Raw genomic sequence first — 17,658 nt, 5'->3', positions numbered from 1 at the left:
AGTTAGTGTGAAGAAGCCTCCACCTCCTTAACTGGGAATATAAAAAATCTGGGCTGGTGATGGTGGTTCACACCTGTAATCCCATCACTTAAGAAGGCTGAGGAGGAAGGATCACCTGAGGCCAGGTGTTCAAGACCAGCCTCGGCAGCATAGCAAGACCCATCTCTACAAAAATAACAACAATAATAATAATAATTGTAAAATCTGTACGGGGGAGTAAAGGCTATTATGAACCATGATCATGCCACTGCACTCAAGCCAGATGACAGAGCGAGACCCTGTCTCAAAAAAAAAATCGGTATAAGGATCTCGAAGTTCATTATTCCCTCAAAGCACAAGCAGTATTCCCAGTCCTGAAATTGGTGTTAGGTTCTGTAGTTGGGTGGCTGTTCTGTGGGAATGTGACATGACCTTCCCTCCCTAAGTCTTATTCCTGATTATGAAGTAAGGCCAGGAGTAGCATCTCCGCTCAAGGGACACTACAGTCCCTGAGATAATGCAGGCAGGGCACCTGGCACAGCGCCCGGCACATCATCAGTGCTTCATACGGTCATTCGTCCCTTCCTCTCCTCGTTGGCTCCAGGACCTCCATGGATACCAAAATCCACGGATACTCGAGTTCCTTAAGTTGGCCACCGGTATCGCTGGACCCATGGATGCAGAAGGCCAACTGTGCCTGTGAGAGGCTATTTTGTTGCCATCAGTCATAATTAACCTAACCCAGTCTTTAGGCCTTAACTTGCCAAAAACTCCTGAGTCATCCTGTCTTTCTGTTTTCCCACACATCTTTGTATGGAAAAATTCTTACTTGAAGGTTTTTAAGGGGCTTGCCTAGAGGAGAAGAAGGTCATGGCTCTGAAGGTCCAACCCTTTTGTTCTTCCAATGAGTCAAAAGGACTTTGCTTGGGAGGCCGAGGCAGGAGGATCACGAGGTCAAGAGATCAAGACCATCCTGGCCAACGTGGTGAAACCCTGTCTCTACTGAAAAAAATACAAAAATTAGCTGGGCATGGTGGTGTGTAGTCCCATCTACTCGGGAGGCTGAGGCAGGAGAATTGCTCGAACCTGGGAGGCGGAGGTTGCAGTGAACTGAGATTGCGCCACTGCACTCCAGCCTGGCGACAGAGCGAGACTCTGTCTCAAACAAAAAAAAAAAAAAAGGACTTTGCTAATATTTTGATTCCTAGAGAATGTTTCTAGAATGTTCTTTTACCCTTCAATCTAGACTTGAATTACATGCTGTTTCTTCACTATGAGTTATCTCTGCAAGTCCAGCTGTGTCATCAGTAATCGTGGAATCGTATTTTGTGTTTTTGGTGTTTTGATTTCCTCTGCTCTCTAAATTATTGTGAAGTTGATTATTTCTTAGGCTTAGTTTGATTTCTTGCAACCTCTGCCTCCCTGGTTCAAGTGATTCTCCTGCCTCAGCCTCCTGAGTAGCTGGGACTACAGGCACGTGCTACCACGCCCAGCTAATTTTTGCATTTTTAGTAGAGATGGGGTTTCACCACTTTTCCTCAAATGAAAGTCATTCTTGCACTTCAAAGACTAAGTTCACACTTTGAAAAAATTGTCTTTGAGTTTTTGTTCTTAAAAAAATTATTTGCAAGGACCAAAAAAATAACGTTAGGAAATGAAATGCTTACTTGGGTTGGATACAAGCCTAAGGTTCAATTTTAATGAAAACGTCTTCAGTCGTGTGGGGCCTGGTTTTTGTTCAGTGTTGAAACAGTGAATGCTAAATTTCATGGCATGCCCCTTTGAACAGTCAAAGCGGGTACCCAGTTATGCCTCTGGTAGGCGCCTTCTAAGGCAATGTGTGGTTCTGGCCAGCAGCAGCATGCGGGAACTTGTCAAAATGCAGATTCGGAGGCCCAGCCCTGGACCCACTGAATGGGAGACGCTGCAGCCCAGTGATCTGTGCTTTAATAGGGGAGCCTCGGTGATTCGGACGCACGTTTACAGTTTGAGAACTCCTGCTCTAGGCACGTCTCCTACCAGAAACATGGTTTCCTCATTACAGTTCTCATGGAATGGGTGCTCCCCAAAATTCTAACCCTAACCCTAACCCAACCTTTGCTCACTCTTTTCCACCAGCAAAGGAATTCCCAACTTCCTTGGCCTGGTTCCTGACTTCCCCAAAGCATGTCTGTATCTGAGACAGGCCTGCCCCTGCCTCTGTGGCCTCCTCCCCCTCCTCCTCTTCTCCCTCCTCCTCCTCCTCCATCTCTTCCTCCTCCTCCTCCATCTCCTCCTCCTCCTCCTCCATCTCCTCCTCCTCCATCTCTTCCTCCTCCTCCTCCATCTCTTCCTCCTCCTCCTCCATCTCTTCCTCCTCCTCCTCCATCTCCTCCTCCTCCATCTCTTCCTCCTCCTCCTCCATCTCTTCCTCCTCCTCCTCCATCTCCTCCTCCTCCTCCATCTCTTCTTCTTCCTTCATCTCTTCCTCTTCCTCCTCCATTCTTCCTCCTCCATCTCTTCCTTCTCCTCTTCCTCTTTATCTCTTCTTCTTCTTCCTTCTCCATCTCCACCTCCTCATCTCTTCCTCCTCCTCATCATTTCTTCCTCCTCCATCTCCTCTTCCCTCTCCTCCTCCTCTTCTTCCTGTTTCTCCTCCCCCTTTGCTCCCTCTTTCTCCTCCTCATCCTCCTCTTCCTGTTTCTCCTCTTCCTTCTCATCTTCCTCCTCCTCATCTTCTTCCATCTCTTTCTTCTCCTCCTGTTCTTCCTCCAATTGCAGCTGCTTCTGATCCAGTTTCTAGGAAACCAGGACATCAGAACCTCTCAGGTCCCCAGTTAGCTTTGTGAGAAGGACCTCTGCTCTCAGAGGGCCTCTTTCTTCCATACCATGATTGTGATGTGCAGGCTGTGGAGAAGCTGGAAATTGCAGCCACAGTGATTCCTAGTCCTGGATTGGGGAAGCCCTGGGGTGAGAAGAGTCTCCAGTTATCACTAAGAGCTGGATTCAACACAGGGTCATTTAGATTCACTTTCTCTCCGAATTATTGCAACTGAACCAACCCTGGTTTGAAAAAGTTGGAACCAGCCAGGCACAGTGGCTCACACCTGTAATCCCAGCACTTGTGGGAGTCAGAGGCAGGCAGATCGCCTGAGGTCAGGAGTTTGAGATCAGCCTGGCCAACATGGAGAAACCCTATCTCTACTAAAAATACAAAAATTAGCCAGGTGTGATGATGTGTTCCTGTAATCCCAGCTACTTGGGAGGCTAAGGCGGGAGAACTGCTTGAGCCTGGGAGGCACAGGCTGCAGGGAGCCAAGATTGAGCTGCTGCATTCCCTAGGCGACAGTGAGACTCCATCTCAAAAAGAAAAAAAAAAAAAAAGGAAAGAAAAGAAAAAAGGCCAGGTGTGGTGGCTCACAGCTGTAATTACAGCACTTTGGGGGACTGAGGCGCATGGATCACCTTAGGTCAGGAGTTCGAGACCAGCCTCGCCAGCATGGTGAAACCCCGTCTCCACTAAAAATAGAAAAATTAGCTGGACATGATGGCACGTACCTGTAATCCCAGCTACTTGGGAGGCTGAGACAGGAGAATCTCTTGAACTTGGGAGGCTGGACAGGAGAAACTCTTGAATCTGGGAGGGGGAGGTTGCAGTGATCCAAGATGGCACCACTGCACTCCAGCCTGGGCAATAGAATGAGACTCTGTCTTACAAAATTAAAATAAAGAACAACAACAAAAAAACTTGGTAACGTGCAAAAAATAATTTTTTTAACTTATAGAGCAAATTAATGCTTTGAACATGTTGATCTAGAACAAAAGACAAAGCCCAGTTTTAAGATAAGCCAAGATATTAGAGCAGTTCTGCAAAGGAGGTAGTGTGTGTGTGTGTGTGTGTGTGTGTGTGTACACAACACATGAGTGTGAATATTTACTGTAAGACGGTATCTGCAGCACATTGTTATGTGATCAAGAAAAGCACAGAATAGTATATAGTGGGATTCTGCTTCTGTTTACAAAAAGGAAAAAAGAAACACAAACGTTCTACACGGTATCCATGCTTACCTGGAAAATGCCTGGAAAGATACACACCAGACAGTTCCTACCGTCTCCGTGTGCAGTGAGTTGAAGAGGGGAGGATGAGGAGGAAGGTTCACATTTGTACATCATGCGGTTTTGTAGGTGCTACTGACATTTTTACAATAAGCACGGGTTATCTGTATCACGGAGTCAGGGAGAGTCTGTGCAGTGAGCCCACAAGAAGGAGCGTTGTAGGGAGGTCGCGATGGCTCATGATACAAGGAAACTGACATGGACGAAAGCCTTACTGGTCCCGTCTAAGTTTTGTTTAGAGATCCTTGGTCATGAGTGTTAACTGTGAAAAACAAGAAGAACAACAAGGTAATAACAGTGAAGACTGAGCTTGTATAAAAATTTCTGTGTACTTCTTCCTAAATGGCTAGAATATTTGATCTTTTGGGGATTTGGAATAGAATTGTAAAGATGCTTGAGGTTAGAGCTAAATCACTGTTCATGGTATCTTTGCTGCTCCGCAAATGAAAGGCCATTTAGTGGCTGGAGGGGAGAATGGAGACCCAGAGCTCCCGGCACTGGTTCCTGGCAGCCACTTTTGGCTGAGTGAACATGAACCGCTGAAGCCGTGCCCCGCTATGCCCATCCACAGGGGGAATGACAGCCATGTCTTACTGCCTGCTGAAGGCATAATTGTTTAGAAACAATTTGAGATCCATACCAGGAAGACAATTTAATAGAAAGAATTTTTGTCAAAAATATTGTTGTGTCGAAGTCAGTCTTGCGTTTTTTTTTTTGTTGTTTTTTGTTTTGTTTTGACATGGTGTCTTGCTCTGTTACCAGGCTGGAGTGCAGTGGCGCGATCTCGGCTCACTGCAACCTCTGCCTCCCGGATTCAAGCGATTCTCCTGCCTCAGCCTCCTGAGTAGATGGGACTACAGGCATGCAACCACCACGCCCAACTAATTTTTTTTGTATTTCCAGTGGAGACAGGATTTCACTGAGTTGGCCAGGATGGTTTCGATCTCTTAACCTCGTGATCCACCCTGCCTCAGCCTCCCAAAGTGCTGGGATTACAGGCATAAGCCACCATGCCCAGTGAGTTTTTAGGAGAAAAACCGTTTGCTGTGGGTATGCATTGATTCAGGTGCTATCCTGTGCTGAATCTTGTTTTTTGTCTTTTTTTTGTTTTTTGTTTTTTATTTATTTTTTTTTGAGATGGAGTCTCTCTTTTGTTGCCCAGGCTGGAGTGCAGTGTTGCAATCTCAGCTCACTGAAACCTCCGCCTCCCAGGTTCACAAGATTCTCCTGCCTCAGCCTTGGGATTACAGGCACACACCGCCATGCCTGGCTAATTTTTTTTTTTTTTTTTTTTTAGTAGAATTGGGGTTTCACTGTGTTGGCCAGGCTGGTCTCGAGCTCCTAACCTCGTGATCCACCCGGCTCAGCCTCCCAAAGTGCATGAGCCACCACACCCAGCCTGAATCTTTGTATTGAATTTTTATCCATGAAACTGGATTTTACATACATAGTACCATTTGGAGCTTTGTAACACAGAAAACTGTCGGTTTAGTTTTTCACATGCAGGCTTTAAAAGTAAATCCTCATGCTCGTCTGATTCTCTGCTAATTCAACAAACCGCTGGAATAGTTTAGTAAGATGCTGTCTGCATTCTGCTCCCCTCCTTACCAGCTGTGAACCGCTGCCCCCATTTTCCCAGGCGCCTTCTCTCTTACTCCTTCTCTGTGACATGTTACTCTGTCTCCCCATCACGTCCCCTGGGGGATGCGTTTCTCTCCTGCTTCCCCTGCCGGTTTCTCATGACTGGAAGTGATTTCAGAGTCTTCTGGCCATTTCCCAGGCCACATCAATGATAGAGGCGAAGGGCAGGTGACACTGTCTTGGGTCTAAGCACAGGGTGAGAAGTCTCATGCCCAACCTCAGGTTTGTCCCTTTGGTGTTGGTCCTGACACCATCTGGGACCCCACGTGACCCTGCTGGGAGCCTGGCGTGGTCCTAGAAGGAGCCCATCAAGTCACCTTTCTTGACTTCTGTTCTGGACCCTGCTCAGCATGGGGATGGTAAAAATATGGCCTGATAGCAAAAATGTTCTCTTATTTTTAAAATATGTATCCAAAAAATATATATATATCCCAGATTGTTTCTCTTTCCCTGTGGTCTGCGGGGTTTGCCTCTCTTAGATCAGTTTAGCACAGCAAAGCCAAAAGTAGCACAGTTGGCAATTTTATCGTCAGCGAAACCACAGAAGAAACGGGGGAGCCTCTTGAGGAACCACGCTTTGAAGCTGCGTGTGGGATCGGTGTTGGCGTCAGTTGTTAGGTTGAGGTTGGTAAAGAGCAGTTACCATTCGGGTTGGCAAGAACCGGCTTTGGCACAATCCTCTGCCACATGTAAGAACCACGACACGGAGGTGGACGGCAGATGCTGGGAAGCTTGGCCCCAGACATGGTCCAGTGCGGTCAACCAAGGGGTTGCACAAGCGGCTCTCGGCTTTGGGTGCAGGGGCAGCGCCTGTGCTGAATGGGGCCAGCTAGATGTGGGTGCAGCGCACAGCAGGGCCGAGTCCACGTCTTCCGATGTAGCCAGCGGGGTGGAGCCCAGCAGTTAAGTGCCTGTCGTCCCCCAGTGACCTTAGCCATCCCCGAGCTAGGTGAATCTGGGTTTTTGTTTTTAATATTTATATACCTTAATTCTGACTATTTGTAGTATTCGCTACCTATTCTATTAATACAACCTCTTACAATTATAAAAAAAAATTTTTTTTTCCTGAGATGAGTCTGGCCCTGTCATCTAGGCTGGAGTGCAGTGGTACAATCTTGGCTCACTGCAACCTCAGCCTCGTGGGTTCAAGCGATTTTTTTGCCTCAGCCTCCTGAGAAGCTGGGATTACAGGTGTGCGCCACTATGCCCAGCTAATTTTTTTTTTTTTTTTTGAGACAGAGTCTGGCTCTGTCGCCCAGGCTGGAGTACAGTGGTACAATCTTGTCTCACCGCAACCTCTGCCTCTGAGGTTCAAGGGATTCTCCTGCTTCAGCCTCCCAACTATCTGGGACTACAGGCACAGCCAACATGTCCAGCTAATTTTTGTATTTTTAGTAGAGACAGGATTTCACCATGTTGGCCAGGCTCGTCTCAAACTCCTGACCTCAGGTGAGCTGCCCACCTCAGCCTCCCAAAGTGCTGGGATTACAGGTGTGAGCCAACGCACCCAGCCAAAATGTTTAATAGTACATTTTTTTTTTGAGGCAGTATCTCACTCTGTTGCCCTCACTGGAGTCCAGTGGTGCTATCATAGCTCACTGCAGCCTCAAATCCTGGGCCTGAGAGATTCTCCCACCTCAGCCTCCCAAGTAGTTGGGACTACAGGCGTGCACCACCACTCCCAGTAATCTTTTTAGTTTTATTTTGTAAAGACAGGGTCTTGTTATGTTGCTCAGGCTGGTCTTGAACTCCTGGCTTCAAGTGATCCCCCAACCTCAGCTTCCTAAAGTGCTGGGATTATAGCCATGAGCCACCCTGCCCAACCTAATAGTACTTCAGCTGCGTGACTTTGTGCTGGTTTGTATGTATAAATGGTCAACAACGTAGCAAAGATTGCAGATTTATTTTAGAGCAAAGTGTTAGTTAACCCCTTTAGATTTTTTTTTTTTTTTTTTTTTGAGGTGGCGTTTCGCTCTTGTTACCCAGGCTGGAGTGCAATGGCGCAATCTCGGCTCACCGCAACCTCTGCCTCCTGGGTTCAAGCAATTCTCCTGCCTCAGCCTCCCGAGTAGCTGGGATTACAGGCGCACGACACCATGCCCAGCTAATTTTTGTATTTTTAGTAGAGACAGGGTTTCACCATGTTGACCAGGATGGTCTCGATCTCCTGACCTCGTGATCCACCTGCCTCAGCCTCCCAAAGCACTGGGATTATAGACGTGAGCCACCGCGCCTGGCCCCCTTTAAATTTTTTTAACAAACAAAAGTGCATTTGTATTATATACATATATTTATTTATTTTTCTTTTTTTACATATTTTTTTACCTTTTTTTAGTAAATTCTCCCAGATCCTTATCTTATTATATATATTTTAAAGTTATCACTATAAAAGTATGTGTAATAAAAAGTGAAGTTCCCACTCCGATCTCCCATGTCTCCATGAAGAAGTTGGAAACCACTGTATCTTTCCAGAACTTTCTCCGTAAGTTCACAGATATGGCAGGAGTGTGGAAGGGGGGATATTTTATTTTCAGACATAAATGACGCCATGCTCTGTGTATGTCATACAGCTAGCCTGCGTTACTTATTGACTCTGGGGCCTCCTTCCTTATCAGGACATAGAGACCTGCCTAATTCTGAAGACTGTCTACAATAATTATTTCACGTTCTCATGATGATGCATATATTAGTTGTTCTACAAATTCTTACTATTACAAATAATGCTGTGGCGAGTATTCTTGCATGTATACCTGTGGGTTCATATATGAGCATGAGTGTTTAAGCTGTGCACATATGAATGTGTGTGAATGTGCCTGTGGGCACCATTGACAGCAGATGGATAAAATTCAGTGATGAGTGCTGGAGACATTAGTGCTTTGAAAAGATGATGCTCTCCAGCTTCCACCCTTGGACTGGCTAGTGTTATTAGTTAGTGTGCATTATGGGATTTGAATGAAAAGTTTCTCTGCACTGTAATTTCATAAGTTGATGGTTCAGAGAAGAGTTAAATTTGAAGGTCAGTGTTCTTTTAAAAAAGTCTTATTCCTTTGGCCGGCATGGTGGCTCATGCCTGTAATCCCAGCACTTTGGGAGGTCAAAGCAGGAACGTCCTTTGAGGGCAGGAGTTTAAGACCAGCCTCGGCAACATCACAAGTCCTCACCTCTTAAATAAATAAATAAATAAAATAAAACAACAACAAAAATCCTTTTATTTCTCAAATGATTTCAAAGAAGTTCTGTGTATGTCTGTGGCCAGGGGCCATGTCCGTTTAAAGTAGGGCTGCTGGCTGCTGGCGAACTAGGAGAGGCCTCAGTTGCGGGAGCCAGGCAGCATCCAGATGGCAGCTTTCTGCCACAGATGGGATGGGCCGGGACGGACATCAGGACGGAAGATGGCTGACGCTTTTCTCAGCCACGTTTGCGCGTGCAGCCATTTAGACATGGAAATAATATGTAAATGGCTTTCGTCTCAACTTAATACGCTGTTTGTGCCCAGTTGGTAAAATTTTATTTGTTTTTATTTTATTTATTTATTTATTTATTTTTGAGATGGAGTCTTGCTCTGTTGCCCAGGCTAGAGTGCAGTGGTGCAATCTCAGCTCACTGAAACCTCCGCCTCCCAGTTTCCAGCAATTCTGCCTCAGCCTCCCAAATAGCTGGGACTACAGGCACGTACCACCACACCTGGCTGATTTTTATATTTTCAGTAAAGACAGGGTTTCACCATGTTGGCCAGGCTGGTCTTGAACTCCTGACCTCAGGTAATCCTCCCACCTCGGCCTCCCAAAGTGCTGGGATTACATGCCTGGCCCCCAGTTGGTAAAATTTTAATAATTAGCTTACTAATTAGTTTAAGCACATATTCACAAGATATAGGCTTTCTACACCAAAAAGTGTAGCATGTTTTTTTGGTTCAGAGTTTTATTCACTACAAAATCCAGGTGATTCATTCTCGATTTGGGGAGTGGGACGTACGCTGCTCTGAGGCCTGACCGTCAGAAATTTCCAGTAACAACACCGCTTCTCATTTTCCTTCCCAGCGCTCGGCCTGGTTCTCCCCATGTGGGCCATAGCCCTGATTTCCTTTGGCGTCGCTCTCCTGTTCGCCTTTTTTGTGTGGCTCTTCGTGTGTCCGTGGATGCGGAGGAAGATAGCAGGTATGGGGTTTTTGATTCTTCTCATTTACAGAAATCCTCCTGATTCCTGAAATCTCACATGTAACACGCCATGATCCTTACTAATGGAGGAAACGGAAGTGTGGGTGACTCCAGAACACACCGCATCCTCTGTCTCTCGGCTCCTGAGTGCTTTGTGGCTCGGACGTTGTCTTGATAACTTGTAACCCAGGTGGGCAGAAGGTCCCAGTTGCCAGCAGTAACTGGAAGTTAACCGTGCAGTTCAGTTCTGCCAGCCTGTGGGAAAACATTAGCCTTTGTGGAAATGCAAACTAACACCACAAGGAGGCTTTGTTTCTCACCCACAAGAATGGCTAAGAGTAAAAAGTTCTAGTGATTCCAAGTGTGGGTGGAGAAGTGAAATTGGAACTCTCCTAGGTTTGTGCTGAAATGTAAAATGATGCAACCACTTTGAAAGTTAGGTTTACAGTTTCTTTATATAAAGTTAACCTTACACTTACCACGTGGGCCAGTAATTTCATTCCTAGCTATTTATCCAAAGAAATGAAAACATGTGTTCATAAAAAGACTCCTATACAAATCTTTCATCATAATAGCCCAAACAGGCCAATGGGTAACCGATGGAGAATGAACTGCTGGAGACCTGACAGCCGTGATACCGAGCAGAAGCCCGTGATCCAGAAGGGCACCTATCCTGCACGCTGGCATTTTTGATAATATTTCCATATATTTTCATTTAAAAGTTTTATGGATCTTTTCATTAAATTTAAGAATAAGGAAAATTCATCTGTAGCAACAGAAAGCGCTGATCACCTGGAAAGGGTGGGGGTTGGAAAAAGCAGCTCGGGAACTTACCAGGGACATGAGATGCCTTTATATTCATCAGCAAAGGGGCTTTAGGGTGTGTCCACTTGCCGCAGGTCATCACCTGCGTGCTTAAAATGAGTGCGTTTTGTTATATGTGTATATATAACCTATAATAATAATTGTATTATTATAGCACCATAATAATGATACTATGGTATAATATACAAAAGCTGTATGGTACTATCATAATTGTATTAATATAGTTATAGTAATTATAACATAAATTACATGGAATGAAACAAAACAATAAAAATAAAACCAATTTTATTAAAAGGAAAACAGTTTTTAAAAAGAAGAAGAATATGGCTTAGGAAGTCAGCCAGGGCTGTTTTCCTGCTCCCAGGAACATATTTGAATTCCGAGCCTTGAAGTCACGTGCTTTTTACAGGGCTCTCAAAAAAAAACAGATATTTACATTTGGTCTCAGCATGTACCATAGGGTCACGTTTTAGTGTGGATGGATCTGGATTTTATGTTTTGAAGAAGACCAAAATACGTGAGGAGACAAAGCGTGCCCTGAATTGGAAGGCAGTGTAGTAGAGATGCCAGTTCTTCTCAGATTCATCTCTAGACTTCAGACAATGTAAATAGAAATCCCAGGAGGATATTTTGTAGATTTAGACAAGCCACTTTTAAAGTTCATGTAGAACGTCAAAGGAACTAGATGAGCTGGAATAATTTTGGAAAACAAAAAGTTGGAGGATTCGTATTAACCTGACTTCAAGACTTTTTTTTTTTTTAATTTTTTTATTTTGAGACAGAGCCTTGCTCTGTTGCCCAGGCGGGAGTGCAGTGGCACCATCTCAGCCCACTGCAACCTCCGCCTCCCAGGTTCAAGTGATTCTTGTGCCTCAGCCTCCCGAATAGCTGGGATTACAGGCGTGTGCCACCGTGCCTGGCTAATTTTTATATTTTTAGTAGAGGCGAGGTTTCACCATGTTAGCCAGGCTGGTCTCAAACTCCTGACCTCAGGTGATCTGCCCGCCTCTGCCTCCCAAAGTGCTGGGATCACAGGCGTGAGCCACCACACCCAGCTCGACTTCTTATGAAGGCACAAGGCAGTGTGAAATCAGGAAAGAGAGAGACGCATTGATTAATGGAACAAGAATAGAGTCTATAAATAGACCCACAGTAATATAGCAAATGGACTTTTGATGAAGGTACAGAAACAGTTCAATGGAGAAAGCACAGTCTTTTCAACAAATGGTTTTGGAACACTAGACATCCATATGCCAAAATAAGAACCTTCACCTAACCCTTACTTTAAAAATTAACTTAAAGTGCATCATAAATCTAAATATAAAATTTAAAAACAGTAAGACTTTTAGGAAAAAAATGTAAGGGAAAACTTTATGACCTTGGGTTGAGAAAAGTGTTTAGATGTGACACCAAAAACATGATCTATACAAGAAAACGTTAGGCCAGGCACGGTGGCTCACACCCGTAATCCCAGCACTTTGAGAGGCTGAGGCGAGCTGAGCTCGGGAGTTTGAGACCAGCCTGACCAACGTGGAGAAAGCTGTCTCTACTAACAATATAAAAGTAGTTGGTTGTGCTGGTGCATGCCTGTAATCCCAGCTACTCGAGAGGGTAAGGCAGGAGAATCACTTGAACCTGGGAGGCGGAGGTTGCACTGAGCTGAGATCGTACCATTGCACTCCAGCCTGGGCAACAAGAGTGAAACTCCATCTCAAAAAAAAAAAAAAAAAAAAAAGATAAAGTTGGTAAGTTGTACTTCATCAAAATTTGAAACTATTGCTCTGTGAGATGTATTTTGAACAGAATGGGAGAAAATGTTTGCAAATCCCATACCTGACAAAAGACTTGTATTAAAAAAATATAAAGAAATTTTAGAAAGGAAACAACTCAGTCAAAACATGAGCAAAATAGGCCTGGCACGATGGCTCACTGCAACCTCTACCTTACAGGCCTATTATAATAGGCCTGTAATCCCAGCACTTTGGGAGGCCGGGGTGGGCAAATCACAAGGTCAGGAGTTCAAGACCAGCCTGGCCAACATGGTGAAACCCCATCTTTACTAAAAATTAGTCGGGCATGGTGGCGGGCGCCTATAATCCCAGCTACGTGAGAGGCTGAGTCAGGAGAATCCCTTCAACCTGGGGGACAGGTTGCAGTGAAGCGAGATCATGCCACTGCACTCTAGCCTGGGCAAAAAGAGTGAAACTCCGTCTCAAAAATAAAAATCTTTAAATAGACACTTCACCAAAGAAAATAGATGGATAGCAAATAAGTCCATGAAAAAGTGCTCACCATCACTAGTCATTGGGAAGTGCAAATTCACATGACAGTGAGCTACTGCTGCCACCTACTTGAATGGCTTTTAAAAAATACTGACAGTAGATTGGGTGCGGTGGCTCACACCTATAATCCCAGCACTTTGGTAGGCCAAGGTGGGTGGATCACAAGGTCAAGAGATCAAGACCATCCTGGCCAACATGGTGAAATCTCATCTCTACTAAAAATTTAAAAATCAGCTGGGCGTGGTGGCACATGCTTGTAGTCCCAGCTACTCGGGAGACTGAGGCAGGAGAATTGCTTGAACCTGGAAGGTGGACGTTGCAGTGAGCCAAGATCGCTCCACTGCACTCCAGCCTGGGCAACAGAGCGAGACTCCATCTGAAAAATAAATAAAACATTTAAAAATTTAAGAAAATAGTAATAATAAATACTGATAGTACTAAATGCTGTCAGTATTTAGAAGAATGAAAAGCAACTGGAACTCATGCACCGCTGGTGGGAATGTCAGATGGAACAGGGAGACTGTTTGGCAGCTTCTTATATGGGTAACACTTGCCATAAATATACTCTTAACCACTCATAGATATTTCCCTAGAAAAATGAAAACTTAAATTCACACAAAAATCTGCACGTGAATGTTGATAGCACCTTTATTTCCAATCACCCAAAACTAGAAACAATCCACATTACCCACAGAATAAACAAACTGTGGTGCCTTTGTACATCTGAATGCCACTCAGCAATTGCAGGGGACAGTTATCGAGCCGTGTAACGACGTGGATGAATTTCAAAGGCATCATGCTGAGTAGAAGCCAGTCTCAAAAGATCGCATATTTTATGGTTTTATTTATGTGACTTTATGAAAAAGGAAATTTTTCAGAAATTGAAACTTCTGATTCTGAGGTTAGTTTAAGAAAACAGAAGGCCAGTCTGGGTGGCTGTAGATTTACAGAACATGAGCGCCGGAAGGAGCTGTGGTATTTGATCTAGCCCTTTTTCCATTGTTTTTGCATATGATAACTCAGGCCCTAAACTTCCATCATTTCCTCAGTTGCTGAATTTTCTACCTAGAGTTTTCCAGGTAATTAATTGGACTTTTGACTTCTCTTTTCTTTACTTTTTTTGAGACAGAGTTTCTCTCTGTCGCCAGGCTGGAGTGCACTGGTGCAATCTCAGCTCACTGCGACCTCCGCCTCCCGGGTTGAAGTGATTCTCCTGCTTCAGCCTCCTGAGTAGCTGGGATTACAGGTGCCTGCCACCATGCCTGGCTAATTTTTGTATTTTTAGTAGAGACGAGGTTTCACCATATCGGCCAGGCTGGTCTCGGACTCCTGACCTCATTATCCGCCCACTTCGGCCTCACAAAGTGCTGGGATTACAGGTGTGAGCCACCATGCCCAGCCTCGACTTTCTTTTCTCTATCTCGCTATAACTCATTTTTTTGGTTTCCAAAGTCAGTGCTAAAGCATAAAGATATAGATTCACTTTTTAGTAGTCTTGTTTCAATAATAAGAACTCTTACAGAATGTTCCGTATGACTCTGTTTTCTTTAGGCAAATTACAAAAAGAAGGTGCTTTATCACGCGTGTCTGACGAAAGTCTCAGTAAAGTTCAGGAAGCAGAATCCCCAGTATTTAAAGAGCTGCCAGGTGCCAAGGCTAATGATGACAGCACCATCCCGCTCACTGGGGCGGCAGGGGAGACGTCAGGGGCCTTGGAAGGCACCTCCACGGGCAGCCACCCTCGGGCTGCATACGGTAAGATGTGCCTGGAGAGCTGGGGTTCTGTGGCGGCACGGAGATGTTCCTCCAGGGAGGACCAGCTGGACCTGGCTGTGGGCAGTCATCCCTCGGTTTTATGATTCGAAAAAGCCCAGAGGCTAGGGAGGCCTCAGGAAACCATTCCACAGTCAGCAGAGCAGTCTTAATCTGGTCCTGTGATTTCCTCCAAGAGCAGTTTATAGTCTCACCAGAGGCGCTGGGGCCACGCACTGTATGTCTGTGCTACACCCACTCAGTACACATGCGGATCTCCATGCCCTAGGAGTTACCGAATTGCTGAACGCTGGTTAACCCAGCTTACTATGGAAGTTGCAAAGAGGAAGCTAAATTTGTAACCAAGAAGGTGGTCTCACCCACCATTGAATCACAGAAACTAGAAACCTTAGAAAACGTCCAGACTGGCCAGGCACAGTGGCTCACGCTTGTAATTCCCAGCACTTTGGGAGGCCAAGGCAGGTGGATCACCTGAGGTCAGGAGTTCGAGACCAGCCTGGCTAACATGGTGAAACCTGGTCTCTACTAAAAGTACAAAAATTAGCTGGGCACGGCGGCGGGCGCCTGTAATCCCTGCTACTCGGGAGGCTGAGGCAGGAGAATTGCTTGAACCCAGGAGGTGGAAGTTGCAGTGAGCCGAGATTGTGCCCCTGCACTCCAGCCTGGGCCACAGAGCAAGATTCTGTCTCAAAAAAGAAAAGAAAAAAATAAAACATCCAGACCATTCTGTGTCCTTTAGACTCTTAATGTTTATGGACAGTGCCCGGGGAGCACAGCATTGCCCAAGCCTGGCCCGGTGGCTGCCACCTCTGCAGGGTGGGTTCTGGCACCTGCCTGCCACAGGTCGAGTCTCAGATGTGGCCCAGAGAAAGCAAATTTGTTTTGCCTGATTTATCTCAGATACTGCCTTTGACAGTATGACTGACCTTTTAAGATGCACCTAGAAAATTAGCCGGGATGATGGTGCACATCTGTAGTCCCAGATGCTTGTGAAGCTGAGGCGGGAGAATCACTTGAGCCCAGGAGTTGGAGTGAGCTGTGATTGCACCACTGCACTCCAGCCTGGGTGACGTAGCTGAGATCCTGCCTCCAAAGACAAAACCAAACAGAAGCACCTGGAACATCCACCTCACAGGAAGTGGGTTTTGTCTTACGTGTGAAGTTTTTCTAAGATGAATTTCTTAGTGCCAAGTGCCATAGTAATTTCCCGAAGACACTTTTTAGGAGAAGTTAACATGTTTTGAAAATACCACATTTTTAGTTTTGCCCTTCTGACACTTTTTAGGAGAAGTTAACATGTTTTGAAAATACCACATTTTTAGTTTTGCCCTTCTGTTGTATGTTTCCACGTTTATTATTTTTTTAATGGTAACCATAGTACATGTCCTTTATGGCCAACTTAGAAAAGACAGTGTGTTTTAATAAGTCATCCCCAGCCTTCCGGAGCTAAGTGCCATGAAACAGCGGGGAGCGTTTCCTTACTTTACATTGGCAAGGCTGGGAAATGAGACCTTCTCCAACCCTTTTCAGGAAGGGCCCTGTCCATGACCCACGGCTCTGTAAAATCGCCCGTCTCCAACGGCACCTTCGGCTTCGACGGCCACGCCAGGAGCGACGGTCACGTGTACCACACCGTGCACAAAGACTCGGGGCTCTACAAAGACCTGCTGCACAAAATCCACGTCGACAGGGGCCCTGAGGAGAAGCCGGCCCCGGAGAGCAGCTACCGGCTGCTGCGAAGAAACAACAGCTACACCTGCTACACCGCGGCCATCTGCGGGCTGCCGGTGCACAGCGCCTTCCGAGCCGCGGACTCGGCCCCGGAGGACAGCGAGAAGCTGGTGGGCGACACCGTGTCCTACTCCAAGAAGCGGCTGCGCTACGACAGCTACTCGAGCTACTGCAACGCGGTGGCGGAGGCGGAGATCGAGGCGGAGGAGGGCGGCGTGGAGATGAAGCTGGCGTCGGAGCTGGGCGACCCCGACCGGCCGCGGGAGGACCCTGCGGAGGAGGAGAAGGAGGAGAAGGACGCGCCCGAGGTGCACCTCCTGTTCCACTTCCTGCAGGTCCTCACCGCCTGTTTCGGGTCCTTTGCTCACGGCGGCAACGATGTGAGGTGGGTGCATGCGTTCATTCATTCATTCATTCAACAAGGGTCCCGGAGGCTCCGCCAGGCGCCAGCGCTGTGCGAGTGCCGGGGTCCAGCAGTGAACGGCGCCGATGGAAGCCCCGGCCTGGGGTAGGGCGCGCAGGCGGCGGACGGACCCGTAGGTCAGCGTGGCGCACGGGACCGCGACAGCATTAGCAGGAAAGTAAGGTAGACGCAGGGACGGAGCTGCAGGGGTGGCCGTGCGACCTGGGCTCCCCAGGGAAGGGCTGGCCAGTGACGGGGCTGCAGGGGTGGCCGTGCGGCCTGGGCTCCCCAGGGAAGGGCTGGGAGCTGCAGGGGTGGCCGTGCGGCCTGGGCTCCCCAGGGAAGGGCTGGCCAGGGACGGGGCTGCAGGGGTGGCCGTGCGGCCTGGGCTCCCCAGGGAAGGGCTGGGAGCTGCAGGGGTGGCCGTGCGGCCTGGGCTCCCCAGGGAAGGGCTGGCCAGGGACGGGGCTGCAGGGGTGGCCATGCGGCCTGGGCTCCCCAGGGAAGGGCTGGCCAGGGACGGGGCTGCAGGGGTGGCCGTGCGGCCTGGGCTCCCCAGGGAAGGGCTGGCCAGGGACGGGGCTGCAGGGGTGGCCGTGCGGCCTGGGCTCCCCAGGGAAGGGCTGGCCAGGGACGGAGCTGCAGGGGTCGCCGTGCGGCCTGGGCTCCCCAGGGAAGGGCTGGCCAGGGACAGGGCTGCAGGGGTGGTCACGTGGCGTCCGCGGGAAGGAAAATGGCAGGTGCAGAGGCTTGAGGCAGACACACACCTCTG

At 47.2% G+C, this 17,658-nt stretch overlaps 1 protein-coding gene across 10 annotated transcripts in view; it reads left to right on the top strand.

Moving 5' to 3' along the window:
* Positions 1–17,658, top strand: part of SLC20A2 (solute carrier family 20 member 2) — a 116,506-nt gene that overhangs the window by 81,630 nt on the left and 17,218 nt on the right. For all 10 annotated transcript variants that reach the window (XM_064370027.1, XM_064370026.1, XM_064370028.1 and 7 more), the window contains 3 exons: positions 9,756–9,872; positions 14,531–14,734; positions 16,283–16,868. In XM_064370027.1, the coding sequence (XP_064226097.1) occupies positions 9,756–9,872; positions 14,531–14,734; positions 16,283–16,868 (907 nt within the window). The remainder of the gene's footprint in view (positions 1–9,755; positions 9,873–14,530; positions 14,735–16,282; positions 16,869–17,658) is intronic.

This window comes from Aotus nancymaae, unplaced genomic scaffold (assembly GCF_030222135.1).
Source record: "Aotus nancymaae isolate 86718 unplaced genomic scaffold, 86718_ANA_hifiasm-v0.15.2.pri h1tg000097l, whole genome shotgun sequence".
In the NCBI taxonomy this organism is placed as follows: domain Eukaryota; kingdom Metazoa; phylum Chordata; class Mammalia; order Primates; family Aotidae; genus Aotus; species Aotus nancymaae.
This window is presented reverse-complemented; position numbering and strand designations above follow the sequence as displayed.